This window comes from Anser brachyrhynchus (assembly GCF_964034855.1).
Source record: "Anser brachyrhynchus genome assembly, chromosome: 3".
Lineage (NCBI taxonomy): Eukaryota > Metazoa > Chordata > Aves > Anseriformes > Anatidae > Anser > Anser brachyrhynchus.
The window spans coordinates 23,029,229-23,050,172 of record NC_137696.1 but is presented as its reverse complement, the minus strand read 5'-3'; the positions used below and the strand labels follow the sequence as shown (position 1 = coordinate 23,050,172).

The 20,944-nt window shown below is 52.0% G+C and overlaps 1 protein-coding gene and 1 long non-coding RNA gene across 2 annotated transcripts in view; one reads left to right on the top strand and one right to left on the bottom strand.

Annotated features, from left to right (window-relative positions):
• ITPKB (inositol-trisphosphate 3-kinase B) overlaps window positions 1-20,944 on the bottom strand; it is a 59,994-nt gene that overhangs the window by 6,267 nt on the left and 32,783 nt on the right. Inside the window, 3 exon segments of the mRNA XM_080587680.1 lie at window positions 3,735-3,939; window positions 5,433-5,646; window positions 6,323-6,422. Of these exon segments, the coding sequence (XP_080443806.1) occupies window positions 3,735-3,939; window positions 5,433-5,646; window positions 6,323-6,422 (519 nt within the window).
• On the top strand, window positions 6,916-19,118 carry LOC308193245. Its single transcript, XR_013949489.1, has 2 exons — window positions 6,916-7,829; window positions 9,071-19,118. It is a non-coding gene; the product is annotated as an uncharacterized lncRNA (long non-coding RNA).

Here is a 20,944-nt window from a genome sequence, read left to right as displayed (position 1 = left end):
CCCGCTCAGCCCCTCGCCATTTCCCCGGTACCCCGAGGCTCTGATTTTCACATCAGTGCCTTTCATTGTCTGGAGCCGGCTGCCGGTCGGACAGGCAGGGCTGGCTTCCTGGAGACAGGGGCTATTTTAAACAACACGCGCTCGTGCTCACAGGTCTGTTTCCAGAGCTCTGTCCCACTGCTCCGGACAGCTTGTTTGCACACAATGGAGTGAAGGGGCAGAGGCCAAAAAGACATCCTGTGGGCTGGGTAAGATGAAGTAAGGATGAAGAAGCGGAGCAGAGGCCGGGGAAGGAAGACAGCACAGTCAGTCACCTGTCCTGGAGGCTGATGTGCCCTGGTGGGACACGGAGACCCCTCCAGGGAAATGACCCTGGCTAGGGGTGGCTCCTGGCCGTTGGCACGGTGGCAGTGCCAGTCCAGCTGCGGGCACGCAGGGCGCACAGGCTGTGAAGAGCTGGGCACGGCAAGTCCAGCAGCAACCCGAAACCTGATGTGCAGCTCAGGATGAGCCACACCGCACACATTCAACTTCCAGCTTGCATTTTGTGTGAGCGCTAACAAAGGCGGTACCAAAACCAGCACGTGAATGGTCTCCAAGGAAGCGCTTCGCTTGCACAGGGTGCAGCCGATACACCTAGCTTCAAACCACCCTGGAATGAACCTGACCACCTTCTGCCCCTGCACTAGCTCTGCCGTAGGGTAAAAAAGCAAAGCCAACGTCTGGCAGAGGCAGATGACCTTCTCGCTGTAGACCCCCCTGCTGTAGCAGCCACCCTGGGCACGGACAAAGCAGAGCCAGGCTCTCACCACACGTTTTTAGCTGCAGCCACACGTGTAGGAGGACTCGCCAAGTACGTACAGGGGAGGTGCGCTGCACTGCTGTATGTCTGTCATGGGGCAGTTCAGAAACCAACCCAGCCCCTCCTGAGGGGGTCCGAGGCCCGTGGGGGTGGGCTTCCACAAAGCAGAAGCGTGAGAGGGGCTGAAAAGGGCTATAGGCACCTGCCTCAGCTGGCCCCCGCCCAGCCAGCAGGTCCAGTTGGTGCTGGTGTCACTGGGACAGGGCTGGGGCTGTCTGCCTGCCCCTGGCACCACTGGCCAAGGGGCTCGCAAGCTGCCCGTCTGGGGAGAAGTCAGGAAAGGGCGGTCAGGACTGGTTACGAGACCCCACAAATATCTCAGACCCAGAAATATCTCTGCAGCAACATCCCACTGTGGCCTTGCGGTGGGAAATGGTGAACAACTCTCAGGTCAGAGCAGAAACTTCAAGATTTTTTTTTTCAGTGAGCAACTCTCCAGAGAGCTCAAACTGGGTCAAGAGGGACCATTTGTACTACTTTTAACACAGTGAGTTTGTTAATAGTTGCTGTTTATAACATTTTTGAGCTGCTCCAGAAAGTTAGGTGTCATTAACTCCTTCTGCAGAGGCGAATTCCCATTCTGAAGAGGAAGAGCCATCATCCCAAGGCCACCTGGGAAGTGAGAGCTCAACCAATGAAGGCTCCTTGTCCCTGTTCCCATCCTCATTCCCAGCCCTGTTCTGTCCCCAGGCTGTGGCTGCTCCCTTCCTCCTCCTGCCTCCCCTCCCAGCCCATGCACCCAGGACGGATCCTGCCCTTTCTGCGAGCACCCAGCTACTTTCATGGGAACCTGTCCTCTTCCATCAGCCTCAGGCTGTCAGCGACGGGCAGAACAGGTTCACCTCTGCTTTTCCCAACGTTGTATCCTCAGCAGGAAAGGAAGCATGGAGAGCCTTGTCATTAAATGACACTTCCCTGAAGTTTCCCGAGGGCTCAGAAGCAGCCTCAGGACCCCAAAACAGGTCAGATGCAGCGATGCAACTCAGCTCTCCTGGTTCTGCAGCCCTGCTGGAGAAACGCCAGCCCCAAACCAGCCTGAACAACTAACGCTTTAGCTTAGGGGAACATAATCCAGAAGCCGAGGGACTTAAGTAGAATTATAGTAATTAGAGCCTTGATCACATTAGTCAGTGCCAAGCAGCAGTGGCAGAGTTACTCCTGGAGGCCAGCACTTCTCAGTTCTTCAATTAGAGGGCTGCCTAACCGCTTTGAAAAAATCCACTGCCCACATCACGTAGCAGCTCACTTACACTTGGCTAAAGCAGGGGTGCAACTCACACCCCTCAGTCATGGCTTTTACTTCCCTCCACAGCATTTTCTGGCCTGTTTGAGAACAGGATTTTTTTTTTTTCCATTTCAAGTGCTTTGCACCTGATTTTGCTGTGAAGCCCATGAAATGCACCCAAACCACAGAAGCACCACTAGAGGCCAAGGATATATCAAGTTGGACTATAAATAGACAGATATTCTTGATTATATCATGAAAACAGGGAGAAGAAAGAGTGCACATGATCTTTGGTCCAAACTGGCACACTCTTATTTTATATAGCCACAGTTTTATAAGACGCACCAGTAACAAGAACTAGGTGAAGGGCTGGCTGGAGCAGCTCACAGCATGCTCGTGGGTGCCTGCAGCAGAAAAGGGACTTTGGGAGGGCTGCGGATGGTGGCAAAGAGCTGTAAGAGCAGGGAAACGCCTTGACCCACCGCAGAAGGATACTTCGGGGAGCGTGACCAGCATGGCCACGAAATGAAAGAAGTGCCTTCCTCCCTATGTGCAATGCATCCCATCGGAGTTCCCAGCCTGCTGGAAGCCATCCCACACAACTGGATGGATGGATCCCTTCCCATCAGTGCTTTGGTATGCAAGTAATCAGAAGTAGCAGCTCTGAATGACTCCTCCTGCTGTGTTCTAACATCTGCATTTGTTTGCTTTTTGACTCGTGAGGTCAAGGGGAAGGCTACCAGGAAAATCTCCCAAATCTGGCCCCGAGCCACCTCTTGGGCCCCATCAGAGCCTCAGCCATCTCAGGCACAACTTGACTGAGCCAACACCTTGCCACGTGCTAAAACTCTTACCTCAAACCTGGTATTGCTTTTAACTCAGTGTCTGGCTATGAGAAGGCACATGCCATTGCTAAATTCCATGCAAACCTTCCATCACTAACACAAATGCGCTCAGTTACAGACCTACCTCTGTTCAGATGCCATTCCAGATGCCTTTCTCACTGCAAAGCCTGTTGCTGATCTCTGCCACTCGTCAGGACAGAAACCCCGGGCAGACTCATCTAACAGACACCCAGAAGCATCGCGACAGGTATCCCCTGAAACGTGCGTGTCGGCTCAGAGCAATGGCACTGCCCAGCTGCTGTGCTCTTTGCAGATTGCCAGGCAAAACTGAGAGAGATAGCCTGAACATAGACAACACTCAGGTGCTGAATTTTTCTGAACGTGGGATGTAAATACAGCCTTGTCACCAACTAAACTCCCAGCTCCAGCCAGAGACAGGCACAGGCCAGCATACACTGCGGCTGGGAATTTGGATTAGTGGCTCAGGCTGGCAGCACATTGGTATTGAAAGCAAACAACTAATTTGAACCTTCCGGTTGGAGCCCTACACTTTGCATTTCGTGGTCAGGGAAGTCAACTAAGGAGCGGATTTAACAAGACTGTGGCTAAAACCGTCACCTTTCGCTGATGCCCTCAGCTCGGCTGTGCTCTCAGGAGAGCAGTGCAGCCCTCAGCCAGGTGCCTGCTGAGGGATCAGGATGCCCTGAGGTGACAGGATCTTGCCACCAGCCCACTCTGCGTGTGGTAACAGAGAGCTGCCAGCAGCTCCTCCTCCTGCTCTGCGCTCCCGGAGCGCCCTCACCTTTATCCCCTCGATCCTGAAGCCCAGCGTGGCGGTTGAACTGATGGTCTCCCTCCACTGCATGTAGCGGGGCTTGGTTACTGCCCGCAGCACGTTCTCCTCCTCCGTGGGAGCGTCAGGGTCCACCTCAATCATCTTCTGGTACATGTCCTTCCTCAGGCTCGGCTTCTTTCGGGCCTTTATCAGCTCCTCCTCCAAGTACGTTCTGCAAGGAGATGGGGGAGATTAGCAGAGCCACAGGGGCCGATGGCTGGGAGACCACTGAGCCACAGCAAGGCTACGATGATCTTTAGAAGTCCCTTGAACCCAAACCATTCCATGGTCCTACGATCCATCTTTCACCCCTAGGTGCTGTGGTGGTTTTACCCTGCTGGGCAGCTGAACTCCACCACAGCTGCTCTCTCACCGTCCCTCCTCAGAAGAGGAGGGGAAGAAGAAAAGGAAAGAAACAACTCACGGGTTGAGATAATGGTAATTTAATTAAAGGAAAAATAATTAGTAAGGGAAAACTGTTAGTAGTTAAATAATAATACTAAAGGGGAAGGGGGAAAGGGGAAAAACCACAAACAAAACCCAAGCAGAAGCCATGTGGAAGCACAGAAGAAAGAAATGACTCCCTACTTCCCACCAACGAGCAAAGCTTGACCACATCCTTGAAGCAGGGCCTCAATACACATAGCTTGTGTTCGGGAGGACAGACATCTTCACAGCCAGAGCCCATCCCTCCCCTCTCCTTCCTCTTTCCCACCTTTAGTGCTGAGTGTGACACCACAGGGCACGGGACATCCCTTTGGTCGGTTTAGGCCAGCTGCCCTGGCGGTGTCCCCTCCCCGCCTCTTACAGCCCTGCTGGCTCTGGGGGTCGGAGGCAGCCCTGATGCGGTGCCAGCACTGCTCGGCAGCGGGCACAGCACCGGTGTGGTACCAGGGCTGTCCTGGCTACACGTGCAGAGCACAGCCCTGTATGGGCTGCTGCAGGGAAAGGCAACTCCATCCCAGCCAGCCCCAGCACAGGTGCTTTACTTAATGAACCTACTTTAATTAGAACCCCATCACCAACACCTGTTGTTTTACCATTTTCTCAAGGAACCAAAACCAGCCTGGCAATGACAAGGGAGATTATTTCTTGCAGGTGCCCAGATTGTCGCTGCCCTACTGATATCCTCTTGTTGCCAACTGTTTGTCCTGGGAGACCAAGGCACAGCGTATCTGGGCAGTGACTTACTCCCACAAACTAAATGCAGCTTTCACAGCATGCTCAGGGAACTGCCTGATGGGCAGATGGAATAAAAGAGCGGAATAGAGAAGCAGTGTTCTCAGAAGGGCTGCTCACACTGCTCAGAAAGCTGGATTTCCTTTTGAACAGAACAACAGATAGCCTTTGAGGTATTGGTACCCCCGCATTGCTCCAGACTTGAAACATAGCCAGGGCTTAAGCCTGACAAAACTTACTTCAGGGATGACTGCACTGCACCAAACCACTTTCTCCACGCACCAGATGGTCAACAAGCAGAGAAGAAAAGTCTGACATGTTCTTCCCAAACCCAGGCTTCCTCACATCCCTCTCCCTCGTGCTGTTGGCTTAGCTTTTCCTGGAGACAGGCGAACCCGGTATTCTCACTTGCAGGCTTCAAGGGTTTTAAGCTCTGCTTTCAGTATCCAATCTTAAAACTCAAACAGTGTCCCCAGAGCCACTCACCTGACCCCCATTTTGCAGTCCATTACACAGGGGGAGTCAAATTCAGCCAGCAGGTCCTCCATCTGGTTGTACCGCTCCCCATCCTTCACAATGTCCCCGTGGTAGGCAGGCACGTAGGGCTTCAGGACATCGTTCATCAGGCGGTCGAGGCAGCGCTGCTCTGATTCACAGTGCTTCTTCAGTATCCTGCCGTTGGCCGCTGCCTTGAAGCTACCTGAGGGTGGTAATGGGTGTGGGATGGCACGGTGCCTTCCCAGAACAAGAAGAGCAGCCCAACAACACCTTGGAAGCGTTCCCATGCCCAAAAGAGCCCCTGCAGACTGGGACTTACAAGCTCCAGCTCCTGGATTCACGTATGGGGTCGGAGGTTTATGACCAGCAGTGTCACACCTCAGACAGAGCAGAGACCTGCCCAGCAGCTCCCGCAGAGCACATTTGTTTCCCATTCTTTGTGCACTTTATGTTAGGTCCACACCACATGGCTTCCTCTCTGTGCTCATGTGTGGGGTGTCTTCCTGCCAGGCAGTGTGACACACTTCCCTGTGGATCTGCAAGGGGGCTTGGGTCTCACCCAAAGGACCCAGCTGGCTGCTGCCGGAGAGAAATATGTGGGGCAGCAGCAGTAATACCCGCTGGCTTTGGGATACTGAAAGCACAGAGCACTGCAGTTCCTTGTTACCCCCCTGAACATTTAGAGAAGGCACTGTCCTGGGCTACGGACATGGGAGATGAAATCTGCGACATTCACGCAGCGGTCAGAAGCAATTCTGGCCAGAACTGCCCCTTAGCCTGACTGAACCAGAACCTCTCCACCACCCTGCCCTTTCCCAGCTCCCACACCTGTGGCTGAGCTGCAAATGGGTCGGGATGGCCCCTGTGATGCTCTCTACCTGCATGTCCTGCTAGCTGAATCCAAGGGTACTTCTTCTTGAAGGACATCACAAATGGAGACCAGTGCACCATGTTCTTGATCTTCCTCCATGATTTGCTCTAAGGGAAAAAAAAAACAAAAAAACCATGAAGTTGAATGCAAAGTTTTAAGCTTTTTCTGTCCATAAAATCACTCCATGCAGCACGTGGCTGTCTTGGACGATGCAGGAGGCACTGGAGCCAGCACAGGATGGAAAGCAAACAGAGAATCTGCTCTTTTCCCATTGCCCCATGCCAAGCCAGAGTCACTGGGCCTCATCTCCACATTCAAAATTCATGAGTAACCTCACTGAAGTGGACAGCCTCGCTGTTTTGTTCCAGCTGGCTGCTTCTGATGAAGAGAGCCCAGCCATTTGCAGCACCTCGTGTCCACTTCCATGTACCCCTCTGCAGGCACTGTGAGGACATTAACTCCTCTTTGGGTTAATTGCTGCATCAGATCATAGCAAACCAAGTGGGAAATTGAGCCCGGGATTACTCCTGGGCCACAAAACTCCACTGCAGACCCAGTGGTGGTAGGAAGAGACACTTGCAAACACGTGCGTGTGCTCACCGATGCATTTCTGCTCCCCACTAAAAGCCAGCTGCTTGGTTCATCACGTTTCCGATCCACCTGTGTCTGATCCACCTGCTTTGGCCAACCATTAACCACATTCTGGAGAACAATTCCTTCCTGACATGTTGTGCTTCTTGCCAGATAGATTGCACAAAACTATTTACATTACCTTAGCGAGAGCTGCATCGGATATGCAAAAGCCTCGCTTGAATACATGTTCCTTCCTGCACAGAGGTTTTCCCTGGATTGTTCTGGGGAACACACTGCTAACAAAAGGCAGCGGCAATGGAAAAATGCCTTCTCGCAGATGAGGAGACAAACAACAGGCTTTATCCTGGCCACAATTTGCTACTGGGTTCAGCTGGAAGCCCACAGAAAAATTATCCTCATTTGCTCCATGCCTAATGCATGCGGGGGAGCCTTCCAGAAAGCCCCAGTAATATCTTCCTCGTGTTTGGAGAATCGGCCTCTGTTCCAGTAACGCTTCACAGACAGGAGGAGAAGAGCCAGCAACCCCGACTTGCAGCTTGGACGCTTGTCTGGGCTGAACTCAGAGCACAGGAATCCGTGCTGGGAACTGCTGACATGTTTGAAAGAATAGGAAGGAGCCAAACAAGGATGTCAGTGTCTGCAGCGTGGAAACTGCGCCGTGTTGGACCACACCACGCGCTACGTCCCGAGGGAGCAGGGCGCTGGGTGGGCAGGGGGCTGGAGGCGGGCAGTGAAGCCCATCCCCTCCTCTCCCATCTCCCAGCCCAGGAGGTGAAGCTCCCCTGGACCACCGTGTGGGGCTGAGGGTGTCCCAGCGCACCCCGGCATTGGTGCAGGAGAAGAGCATTTTGGCAATGAGCTTTGAACAAGCGTGCAGTGACTCCGGGCATGCCCTTCAGCCAGGCTCCTCCACGTGGCAGGTTTGCACCACAGCATGGTTTGCTTGCTTTGGCAGGGGCTTGGGCAGTTCCCTACCTGACATGAGGGAGTGTTTTAATTCCCAAGTGCAGTGCCAGGACCGGTGCGCTGTAGCTGTTCTTTGTTCTCCTGTTGGCAGAGAGCAGGAGGGAAAGTGGAGGGGAGGTGAAAAGGGGGTGGAGGGGTGTCCCTGCTTTTGCTTTAAAATAGTAACAGGCAAGTCCAGACTGATGTTGCGAAGAAAGAGGGGAGAAAAAAACTCCATGGGAGTTTGCAACCCAGATGAGTGCAACGTGCCTCATCTTAAATGAGGTGTCCTACCCAGCATCCTAAGTCACACAGTCCCAGGAAAACAGCCAAGGCAATGCACCTTCCCAAGCCAAGGTTTTACTTTTCAGTGGTAAGAGCTTTGTAGCTAAGACCATGATGCACTTCAAAGTGCAGGCAGAATGACGCCAAGCGGTCCCCAGAGCAGTGCAGCCACCTCAGCCCCGCCTTCAGCAGAGCTCTCCGAGCAGAGAAGCACTCAGCTCCAGCACTGCTGGTCCCTGCTTGCCGTGCTGTTGCCCTTATGGTGCAGGTCGATGGCCCCGAGTCCCCAGGAAAAAGCAAAGAACACAAAATCCTTCTGCTGAGCTGAGCAAGGCAAAAGCCACTTACTGAGAGCATCCACACTGGGAACAGCCATTACGCTCCCGTTCCTTTACACCAGAGGGAAACATCTTCATCCCGCCTGTTTTCGTGCGCAACTTTGGCTAGACATCTCCAACCCAAGTTTTAGGGACGTGCCTAAGGACAGTGTTTTCGGCAGCACTGCACCCACACACACTGGGCCTTGGCTCAGCAGTCAGACCAAAGAGAGGAGGGTGAGAAAGAGATGCTGAAGCCTCACTGACTTGGCCTGCACGTTTGGTTACAGGTTTGTCTTGGCAGAACTCTGAAGATAAACCTAAATAAAGCAAAGCTGTGGAAGATGGTTCGGATCTGAACCGAGATCAGGCAGTGAACAAGCAAGGCCTTCCTATCCTTTCAGACAATTGCCAGAGGTTTTTACGGAGGTACTGGAGGTTGCTTTGCCCTCCTCAGGTCACTCCCAACCTGCTGGAAGTAGGCTGAGTTGTGGAGGGACAACACTGGCCAATGTCCCCAGTGATGCTGCAACCCTGTTCGTTTGAAGATAATGAAATTATCTGCCCAGGTAAGCAGTTTCTCTTAAAGTTCATCCTTTGTGCTTTCCCTACAGCTTAAGGGTGACTTCGGATGTCTGCGAGCCAGCACCAGGGTCCTTCCAGGCGTTGGGGACGGCCAAGAGCTTTAGCAAGCCTCAGCTGAAGATGCCTGTGTTTATTCACATGCCAGCGTGGGTTCACGCAGAGGTGAATATCTCAAAACTGACAGCCTCGGATTCCTGTCATGCCAGCCCCGTGTCAGGCTGCTGTCGATGGCCACAGAAAATCACTGTCACGAGGTCCATGCTGCTCCACCCTTGCTTTGTGGCCACACACAGCACACAGCCCCTCCGAGTGCAGCAGGCTGGGCTCTCCCACCCTGCCCTGCTCTATTAATATGCAACGGGAGTAATAAAGTCATGTACGGTAGTGATATCTCATTTGCCTTCAATAAAGCAAGCAGGCAGCGCATCACGCCAAAAGCTGAGCACGTCCAAATGTTTTGTTTGGTTAAAGCCTGTGGCATACATCACTGGCACCTGCTTGTGGCTCCCTGGCACCCTGCTCTCCCCAGACTCCAGCTCGTGGCTGCTCTCCCTCCCACAAAACTCAAGGAGCTGTGCTGAGCTCTTACAGCCACTGCACGTAACCTACAGAAGCAGGGGATGTGCAGAAGGTGCCTGACGCAATCTGACACTTGTTGTTTAAAACCTGTTTCAACATCAGCAAACGCGGACTGATTAGCAAATTATTTAATAACTCTAAAAATACGCGGAGCTTGTTGTCTGCCATGTGGAAACAAAGCTGAGCGACTGGAAGAACCAACTCTAAAAGCTGTTTCTTCAAGTGGGTTTCAGCAGTGCTTTGCTCCGGCCCCTGCCTTTTCCCAACTACTCACCGTGGAGCTGGCAGGGTGTGGGACTGGGGCCAGAAGAGCTGAGGCCTCCCAACAAGTACCCACAAGTGGTCAGTGGGAGAGGAGTGCTTGGAAAACAATTTTATCTGCTGTCTGTTTAACTTCACTTATCTGAAGCTTAAAGCAAACTCCAGGCTTTCCCCATCTGTCAATAGAGCTTCATATGGAAAGAACAACACGGAGAACGTAGCACCAACCCACAAGGTCAGAGGGTATGTGGTGTTTAATTAGATTAAACAGAAAGGGACTGATGAACTCGGTGCTCACTGCACATTTTCCCTGGAGCAGATGGCTTTCCTTTAATGCCTGCCTGGGGGAGGTGTGACATTTTGGGACTGCTGCTCCCCTCCCTCTCCCAGCATGAGTGTCGATGGGGTTTGGTCAGTGTCACGGGGAGCTGGGGGTGCTCTGCCCTTTCCATGCATTGAGCCGGAGAGATGGGCAGAAACCGACTTAATTTGCTGAAATTATTGTTTCCTGTTGCTTGACAGGACCAAACATCCTGAACATAGATGGAGTTGGACCTGTATTTCAGTACTTTTTATTAGCCAGAGCATGCACCACTGGAGTCAAGATCACGTAGCTGGGGCAGGGAGGAGCAGGAGCAGCATTCAGTTAATGATTTGAGAAGAACTTCAGCCCATTTATCCCAGGAAGATCCTGAAATAAACTAGGAGCAGAAAATGGTGGAAAACTGAGAGGAGACAGCAGGGCCTTGCCTCTCTGCTTTCACTTCCAGCCCTTCCCAAGTGGGAATTGCAGCTGTGGCGCTGGCTGCCTCCTTGGGAGGGGGCTTTCAGCACGGCCCAGGTTGGTTCATGCATGAGCAGCAGGGCTGACAAGGCGCTCCTCGTGTCTGGAGCCTTGATGGGTTGAAAAACAACAACTCCAACAGCTGAGGGGAGCAGGCTTTGCACTGGAGAGGCCTCCCCTGTAATAAATAAGTGGGGTAGTGTTTGCCCAGAGAGTTCACTCTGTCAGCCTGCCTGGGGCCATGCACACACATGCCATATAGTTTTCCATGTTTAAAAGAATGAATGTGTTTTCTCATGGTCTGTAAAAAGTAGTTAAGCTTTTCTTAGTGATGGCTGTTTCCCTTCACTGGGAAAAACATCATGACAGTCGGTGAGGCCAGAAGGCCACCTTTGTTCTTTGGGCGGGATGCTGGGAGCAGCAGAGCAGCACCAGCAGGTACCCGTGTGCTGCTGGGTGCCTCCTCCAGCACCTCCCGGCATGCAGGATCCCAGCTGAAACAACTCCCACCGTGTGCTCCAGTCTGCTAACATGGAGCCGAGGTTATGCTCTGCTCTGCTGTGCCATCCCTTTGGAAGGAGAGCCCATCCAGCCCCCCCCAGTCTCTCCCTGTCTTTGCTCTTCCACTAGCAAACAGAGCGCCGTGTGACTGCATCAGTGTGCACGGGCTGCGACTGCTGCCCCGATGCCTTCGGCAGCCAGCAGCCCATTTCTTACAGTCTTCCTCTGATGCAAACTGCCCTCATCCTCACCGATGTATTTACTCCTATTCTGCACAGTGGCAAAATAGCCTTTTTTGGCCTGAGGATCCACTTGTGATGGGAGAACTTTGGACCAGAATGCGATTTCTGGTTTAGTCACATAGAGATGTCAGCAGCTCCCCAAAATATGGCAGGGCAATGCCCATCAGGTGCCTGTGGTGGTTGTTCAACAAACACAAAGAGACTCCCTCAGCAGACTGCACTGAAGTTAATAAATGGGATGACAATATTTTGGTAATTGAAACACTCTTCTGCGTGCCTAGAAATTGTAGTTTAAACCCTCAAACCCTATTAGATTAGTTATTTGTGTGGCTGGGTCACAGTCACACAAATAATTAATCATAACCCCAGCCTGCCTCACCTTGAGCTTTGCAAGAATATGCTGAGTGCAGCCTGGAGGACTCAGAAGCAGGGACCCCATCACGTCTAGAGAGAGAAAATCTCCTTGTGTATGTATTATTTATTTTACTTTCAATGATTTGTTTTTCAGAACAGTTTCATTTCAGCCAGCAAGGATTTTGGCTTTTGCAGGGGAGAAGCCAGTCCTGCCTGGCATGGTGAGGAATACCCTTTTCTCTAGTGCAACCAGGAGCCAGCTGCACCAAGAGCAAAAATCTGGGGCAGAGGGGCAGAGACAAAGTCACTGCCTTCTCTGCCGTCTGTGAGAGATCAGCACGAGCAACAGAGGAGCTTCAGTCAAAACGCAGGGAAGGCAGGAACATCCATGGGGTTCGCTGAAAAAAATATTCCAGCATATTGGAAAAAAAAAAAACAGGAGCTCATTGCAGACTCCCCCTTCCTGCTTACGATGCCAGAAAGGAGAGTTAGAAGCCAAATGCACAGACGGGTGGCAGTGGTGCTTCAGCTGGACCTCCCCTCTGACAATAGAAGGAAGCCCCGCGGCTGTGGGAGCGGGCTGCTCAGAAGGCACCCAGTGCACTGGGAATATTCCCAACCTTCCCCTGCCCGCCTGCAGGGCACGGGCAATTGGTGGGCACATGGCAGCCCCGCTCCCGGGGGACAGGTACACGGAGAAGAGGCAGCGACAAAGCATCGGCATCGAATTTGGCCAAGAAGGAGAGAAGCCCAAGTGGGAGCAAAGGCAGAACTGGCACTGGAGCTGTGGTTGTCTCCGCGTCTCTGTTTCTTCCCGGTTAGGAGCCTTCACTTCAATGAAGGTGAAAACTTCCTAATGCAGATTAGTCATTGCTGACTTCCCAGGAAAGCTGGATGAACTATTAATTGCATGCATTAGACAAGGCCAGCCTACTTTTCTGAGTGGGAACTGCTCCAGATCTCTGGAAATGTCTCGGGAAGAGCTGTTCACTTCTGGTGGACTGCTATGGAAGTCCCACGCTGCTTCTTGCCCAGCAAGCAGCCCACTTTTAAAATCCAGCAAACAATAAAAATGCTCACTAGTAGCCAAAAGCAGGCCTTGGTGAATGCGTTTGTAAGAAGAGCCCAGGAACACTGCAGCCCAGCTCCGAAACGTTAGTGCCCAGCGCTGGGGCAGCAGATCAGCTGTCCAGCTGGGAGAGGCAATGTGCTGTCCAGAGGCCTGACGTGCATCAGGGACCTGTCAGCAGCTTAGATGGAAACTGCTCCACTTCCATCTGGAGACCTGTGTTTGATCCCTTCAGCAGCTCGAGGCTGTTTGCCACTGTCTTTCTAGCTCAACATGCCATTTCAGCTTGTCGGCTCCTCCAGCAGCGTGGCACACGTCGAGGAACCTCCCAGGGTGCCAGCTGCCAAACACCCTCTCCTACAATTTGAAGGCAAGTTTTCAGGGATTTAAACCAAGACGCTAAATTTCCAGCCTGCTTAGAGGCATTTAGGGTCTGAGGCACCAAGCACAGAAGCAACATCCATAAGTGGAACAAAGGAGCTTCTAATACCTATTTTTGGAGTCCTTATTTTTGGAGATTTCTTCCTATCTGCTTCTGGATGCAACCCAGGACCGCCTGGGACTGAATCAGCCTGCTCCTGGACATGTGATGTGAACTGAACTGAGATGGCCAGAGCGATGGTCCAAAACAAAGGTGGTTTAGGGGGATTTTCCCCCAGCTCGAGGCCCCCACGAGCACACAGTAAGAGATGAGGGCAGATCCACCACCCGTTCAGCCTGGTGTATTAACAGGTACATAGATGTATATAGATGCCGTAAAACAAAACTCCAGGAGCACAATGTCTACAAGCATTGACGCTGCACAAGCAAGATAATGCAGAACCGGTGCCATATCATGCGGCATTAATGAAGCAACCTGCAGGAGAAGCTGCATGTGGAAGACCAGCTTTTAGAGGTGAGCTCTTCTGTTGCAGAAACCCCCAGCAGCTCACGCTGCTCTTGGGCACCAGAAAACATTCCCACTGCCGTTCTCTTGCTCTGCCCACCCCTGGAGCTTGCCTGCCGCTCTGACACTATATAAACTGAATTTCACGCTATGAAATATGTGAGTGAGAAGCGCATCCCTCTTCCACAGCAGAGTGAAGTGGTCGGATAGCAGCTTGAGTGCCTGAGGCTGGAGTGGGAAGGCAGGCAGAGAAGAGAAAAGGGCAGGGTGATGGCTGTGGTAATTTGTTTAGAATAAAGTTGTTTTATTCTATTTTTTTAATTAGTCATAAGCCTTGAACATACCCGCACTTACCGGGTACGTGGAGTGTAAAGAGCAGATTTAAAAGAGCAGTTATAAGTTTCATAAACATGACTAAACCCTAAAGCTGTGTTCCACAGGCACGACCTTTTAATTTGCCTGTAAATCAGTTTAGCACTTTCATTTGTGTTTGGATAGCACTTTGACAGTCTAAAGCACTCTGCAGAGTTTATTGTCTCTCCCGTGCTGAGCGGCTGGAGCAGTCTCTGCTTGCACAGGAGCTGCTGGGAGCCCCAGCCTGGCTCAGCCACGGCTCCATGCGCCTCCCTGGCACCACAACATGCTGCCACTGCACGTCCCGTTTGTACCCCTAAATACCCCTAAATACCCCTGAGTACCCCTGAATATACCTGAAGGCAAAGAGAGGCAGGCACCGCACACCCGCTGTGCAGCACGGTGACGCTTCTGCAGCTCTCAGCATCCTCCCCGCCGGCAGCGGGGCGCACGCACAAGAGGGCTGCTCCCCTTCCTGCAGCCATGGCTCGTGTGATGCTGACCTCTGTCCGCCAGAACGGGACAGGCAAAAATTCGTTTGCCACACTTTGTTTCTCCATCGTGGAGGAAGACTAAACGCATCCCTGTGAACAGGGAGCGTGTCTCCTCCATATGCCCCAGCCAGGGTACCCCATTTGGGAGGACCCAGACCCTTCACGCAGCACGCCTGCCCTCACTGCTGACATGCTGCCCTTGCAGGGGCGATTTTCCGTGATTAATACTCAGAAGAAAGTCCTGCAGCAGAGTGTGGCTGCCAGGCACCTTCAAGAACTGGACAAAGGGAGAAACGCACCCAGCCACAGCAGGCGGCCTGAACGGCAAGCGGACCTCAGCCCTGCACCAGCAGCAAGTTATTCTCTGCCTAATTTTCAGGGTCAAAGCCCTACGCGCACCCCATCACCATTTCAGTTATGAGTCACAGGACGATGTCAGTTTTAGCAATGCAGCACGACTTGTGCAGGGCTGGGTACGTACCTCCACCAAAGCCAACATCCTGCCACGCGTGCTGGGTGCAAGAGCACTCAGTGCGCACGCTGCTGCCGTCGCCCCATGAGCACCCCAGGGGGGTGGCAGGGGAAGAGGCCATCACAGCAGGAGGCAGGGAGGTTTCTTGCTAGCGAGGAGCTGAGGGGCTCTCTCTCGCTGCCGCTTGGGTTCTGCCCTTGAAGCTGTGGTCGGTGAGCAGGGCTGACAAGGCTGCTGCACCCCCTAGAGCCCGCAGGGGAAGGGACAGGGTCCCAAGCGCTCCCTGAAGCACACCCGACTCTATATTCCAGTGCAACACCCGGGGTTGGGTTTTCCCACCCAAGCACACGCTCACACACAGGTGTGGGGCAGGGGAATTAAGAGAGTATGATGATGTGTGAGGCCATAGCCGGGGAGATCCCGGGTTTCTCGCGTGTGCAAGGTGAAAAAGAGGAACACAGAGGCCAGCAAGGAAATTTGCTGCTTGGATGCATGCTTACCACCTTCCATAGGTGCTGGGAAGGAAGCAGTTTCTCTAACCCAAAGGGTAAACGCTTGTTTGAAACAGGAAAATGGAACTTTCTTCTGAGCATTAATGATGGAAAATTGCCTTGCAAGGGCTGCATATCAGGTCCCTGGGCACGTGGTGGGGAGAGGACATTCAGGCAGGAATGCCCTGACCCAGCCTTGGCCCAGAGCCTCCCTCGGGACCCCAAGTAACCCCGGAGGGCTGAGGCAGGCATAGGCGCATGGGGGGGATGCTGGGGCTCAGGACAGGGGGAACCTTGTATGAGGAGAGCTCCACCTCCTGAACATTGCCACCCCCTCCCCTGGATGCTGGGAGAGAGCAGCACAGTGGTGCTGTCACCGTGCCACACGCATGTCACCCACGGGTCACCCAGGCAATTTTTCATCATTTAGAGATCTGAAAAAGCAGATTGCTCCTTTTTTTTTTTTTTTTTCCTTAAGTGAAATAGTTTCTAAAATAAATATTCCTCTTGAAAGAAGCTATTTCCAAGGGGAACTGCAGAAGCCAGACTCATGGCACGGCATGGTGGCTATGGACATAACTCCAGCACCAGTCTCTGGGCACTGGGTTAGCGAGGAGCTGGGTTACCCATGAGCTGTGGTGTCCTACGAGAAGCAGAAGTTAGAGTTTTTGTATTAAAATCCAGGCAGCCTTTCCCAGAACAGCCCTGTTAAATTTGAAGAGGAGGCTCAAGCCATTTTCTGGTCAAAAAAAAAAAAAAAAAAAAAGAGAAGAAAACGAAGGGTAGGAGGCTGTTATATCTAGCCATATAATCACTAAGGCGCTGGCGGAAGCAATACAATGAACCCATTATAAACATGGGTGGAACAAAGACAGAGTTTAGCTCATTGTGTCTTGGTGTTGCTAATTATATTTTATCTTGAAGGAAGAGCAAGGGAGAAGAGAAATTAATGTAGGGAAGGCGCCTGCTTCTCCGTATGACTGGGGCTTTGCAAGCCCACGATCTCCGAGGCTGCGGCTGTAGGCAGCAGCGAAGTCCTCTTGCTGCAGGAGATTATGTTTAGTGCTGAGGGAAGCAGAAGAGGAGGCAGAAAAATTTAGTCATCTCCCCTCAGACATCTTGTTTTACTCTTCGTTTAGCAGCACACGAAGGACTTAGTCACTAGATCTCCGACGGGGTATTTTTAGTATTTTTTTTCAGAAGAGAACGAGAGAAGAAGGAGGCTCCTTCCCAACGCAGTGGGGGTGAGTTGGGTGCAGTAAGAAGTTAAATGGCTGGGACTTCACCCGACAGCTCAGCACCTGCTGCACATGCTCGGGGGAGTGTTTGTGGCCTGCAGGAGCCCACTGGCCCCTCCTTTCAACAATGAATTTTGCAAGAAACACAAATGCCGAATGCAAGCGTGATCAATAGCTGGCATCCACAGTTCCTTGAATTCCACGCCCAGTGCTCAGACCCAGCACCCATCTCCTTCCCCTGTCAGAGAACGAGCCTGCCAGCATGGAGGCAACCCGGTGCATTTTGCAACCAGTTCAGGAGGGGCTTTTTGGTGGGCTCAGAAGGCACCCAGGCGGCTCACGGCTTCCTATTGCTTAATCTTGACTACAGAGCAACATTAATAGGTCTTCATTATTTGTTGACATTTGGCGCTACAGCAAAACACACATTGTTAATGCAAAAATAGGAAACTGTGGCAGCTTTGAAGAAATTCAGTGTTTTTCCTGTACTGATACAAGCACAATGGCTGAGTGCCTGATGCATCTGCTCCTGCTTTGAAGACTGATGAAATTCCTTGCAGAGCTCCTAAGCTACTGCTTTGTTAGCACCCAGCAGGCTCCGGTGACACCAGCAAACCCTGCTATTTCCTTATTTTCCCTTGCCACATCGGTAAGGGCTGGGGGGAACGCTTAACACTACATTTCACCGCTGTGCAAGACGGACAGCCCCACACACCTATCACCGAGCCGAGTGCAGGCGGAGGTTGCCAAGACAGCCAGTGACGCACAGCTGGCCCCACTTCTACATTTTTCCATTACACAGAGTTGAAGCTTGCAGAACAGGAGGCAGCTTTCTTGAGCAAGCTATCAAGAGATCAGCAAGACGCAGCAGGATCCTGCAGGGCATGCTGCGCGCTCTTTGCGCTGCATCTCAATGAAGCAGCAGAGAGCGGAGCCAGAAATGAAGGGTAGGAGCATGCATGTGGTTCAGATCTCTCCTGGGAAGCGGTGCACCCACTGCTACACCCCTCAGAGAGCCCCAAAACGTAGCAAGGCATTGGTATGAAATGAGAAACCCATGTCTGTTCTCACTGGGGCAGCCCTGTGCCTCGCAGTGGGGGCAGAAAGCAGCACGCAGCACCCAAGGAACCACAGCGTGAGCAGAAACATGACCCGGAGACATGGCTCCAGAGCTGCTATTCGCGTCTCCCAGCTCCGTGACCGGTGGCCCCGGGTGGCAGGTCTCTCCAGGAGACGTTCGTCTTCATTGCCTGACTTACTGCAAAAGCCTGTTTTGTGACTCCCTGCGTGCAGAACTAGAAATATCACCATCTTGTCCCTGTGCAGGCATCTCCTGCCCCACAGTGCAAATCCCCCAACACCGCTGGGTACCACGAGGCTGCAGCCGCCACGGCCGGTCTCCACGCTCAGCAGCGTGCTGGCTCAACGCACAGCCTCCTCCCACTGCAGTCAGGGACCAGTGGAGAACCGATGCATTAGTTCAGTGGTATTGAATTAAGAGGCTTAAGAAACCTTCGCTTCCTGAGGGAAAACAGAAAACAACAAAACCAAGCCAAACCAATAAAAACAACAACAACCAAACCAAACCAAAACCAAAGGCATTTCCAAGGGGTAGTGTTGCTCCTGTTGTTGGCTGGGAATGGAAGGAAGCTACAGAAAGGCAATTTCACCTATGGGATGGATGCTAAAATCTCCACACATCTCCCCCGGAGATTTCCTATCTGAAAAGCCAGCCCTATTCTCTACAGAAGGGTGCTGAGACTTGCACAGTCTCAGGCTGAGTAATACCAAGATCAATGAGAGCTCACGGTACCTGTCACTGCTTTACCTTGGGTCTAGATACCTTCTGGTGAGTTTGCCTCTGCTGCCCAGTGGGCTAGCACTGCTTGGCAGGTGGAAGAGAAGACCCTACAGGCTTAACGCAAACAAAGCCACAACCATGTGCAATAGTGCAGGGCTGCTGGGGCCCTGCCTCTCGGGGGATGCAATGTCCTAGGCTCCTCAACCTTACAAGGAGTAAGGAGTGGAGATGTGCAGAAAATAAGCTGTGCCACTTTGCAAATGTACTGTCCCTGTCACGCAGAAAGCTATCAGTAACAGCAATGTTTGCATTTTTTTGCATGGAACCACTTTGGATTCACTGTTCCTTCACCTGCACAAACATCAGGACTCTCTGTGTTAAAAACAAGTCACAAAGCTACAAGAGCAAGTGGCACTCCAGACATGACAGGAATTACTGAAAATGCTTTTTTTTGCTCCCACAAAGCAAAGATCTCCCAGCTGTTGCCACCACAAGCAATTTGAGCCGCAGTGACAGCACCATCAACGGAGGGAGGAGGCTCACACGTCCTCAGCACTGCAGTGGCACTACCTGGCTGGGATGTACACCAGCATGTTCAAAGCTCTGTACAAGAGCTATGCAAATATTATGGCTAAATCCTTCCCGTTCTCAATCCCAAACGTGATTGCAAATGCAAAGACCATGCAGCTCCCGAACACACAGCTAGGGGCTGGCCGGCCACAGTCTGATCACCTCCATGTGGTGGGAAGGGAGGGACCCTCAGCACCCAGCAAGGCTAGCTGGGCAGCTGCAGCTCAGGAGGGCAGATTTAGAAACCTCGTGAGAGCTAAAGGTAGGTTTCAAAGTGCAAACGTTACTGCCCAGGCAGCGGTACGATGGATGCAGCCACAGAACCAAAAATCTGCAGACAAAAGAATTTCATCTTGACCAGGAAAGGGCAGCACCGCGCAGTCCCTCTCACCCGGCGTGGGGGCACACGGCCATAAGCAGGTGGGAGGTGTCCTCCTTCATGCAGCTGATAAACAACAGTAGGTGTTTTAGGTAGTCACGGCCAGTCATTCTGGGACAGAAAAATGTACATTCTTTAAAAAGCGTCTTGCTAACGAAACAAGGTATTTCTAATAGCCAGGGTGTTAGAGGTCATACCAAAAATGTGCTGAAGAGGTGATTGTTTGGCACCTGGCCTGACACCAGCAAAGTAATCACAAGTCAGTGACTGGCACATCCCGGAGAGTGGCCGGATTTAGAAAGGATGGTGGAATTTTGGTTTGATGAGATGTCATTAAGAGGGCTTCATCTGGAGCATCTGGACAGTGGCAGCTATGGCAGGCAGCTAACAGTCTTGTTTGGAAGACGCAGATCCCATTAAAGCATCGTTAATTTGTGTTCAAGCAGCTTCAAAGGCAAGGACCAGAGGAAATCACAGACTGGGGATCTGGACAAAATCACCCCGGGAGCTGCAGTGCAGCTGTGCTTTAACCACACTAACAAGGACTGGGACTTGGGATTAGCAGCAAACTTCACCCCATGGGCTCTCCTCTTCAAGCAGAAGGTTTTAAATGCTGGGGGACACATAATGGGGGACACACTCTTCTGCTTCCTTACGTCAAGAATACGACAATATAAAATCTTATTTATTCTGAGCTATTGGTCTCAGGAGCTGGATTTATTGAGTCAGTCGCGGGTCTGGTCTCCCATTGGAAAAATATATTTAAAAATGCTCTTCAGACAAGCATGCCCTTTGCACACTGGTGCCATGGGGAAAAACACACCGCTGCAGCCAGGACCAGAAGAGCAGCCTGCACATCGGAAAGCACGGGATAAATCTGACCCTGAATGAATCTCCTTTTGCAAAGCCCCGTTTGAACCACTCTCACAGGAGCGGTGCTATGTCTGCAGTGGTGTATTGCCTGAATATAATTTAACTTTGCTGTAGTTTTAACCCATTCAAATGGAAGCCATATAGGCAGCTTGTGCCTTTCAGCCCTGCAGGAGAGCAGCCGTGCCAGCAGAGCATCCCACGCCAGCAGAGCATTCACGCCAGCCAAGCATCCTGTGCTCAAGAGCCATTAACACCCGAATAAGGGTTAGGAAGACAAAAAGCTCTGGAATAAAAAGCCTGAAATGGAAATATATCCTAAAGCTCAGGGTTTGAGAGACTGCTTTAGCCTTTGGGTGGCTGCAGACGACATTTGCTGTGTGTGTTTGTTGTGTATGGTGTTTGAACACAGCAGCTCTTCCTCATCTGCATGCAGTGTTGGCATGACTCAACACCAGAGTTGTGATTACTCAAATTAAAACAGCATTTCAAAGCCAAGCGGGAGCTACACCATGTGTGCACACATGCCTGAAGACATCTCCCTCCTTAACCCACTGC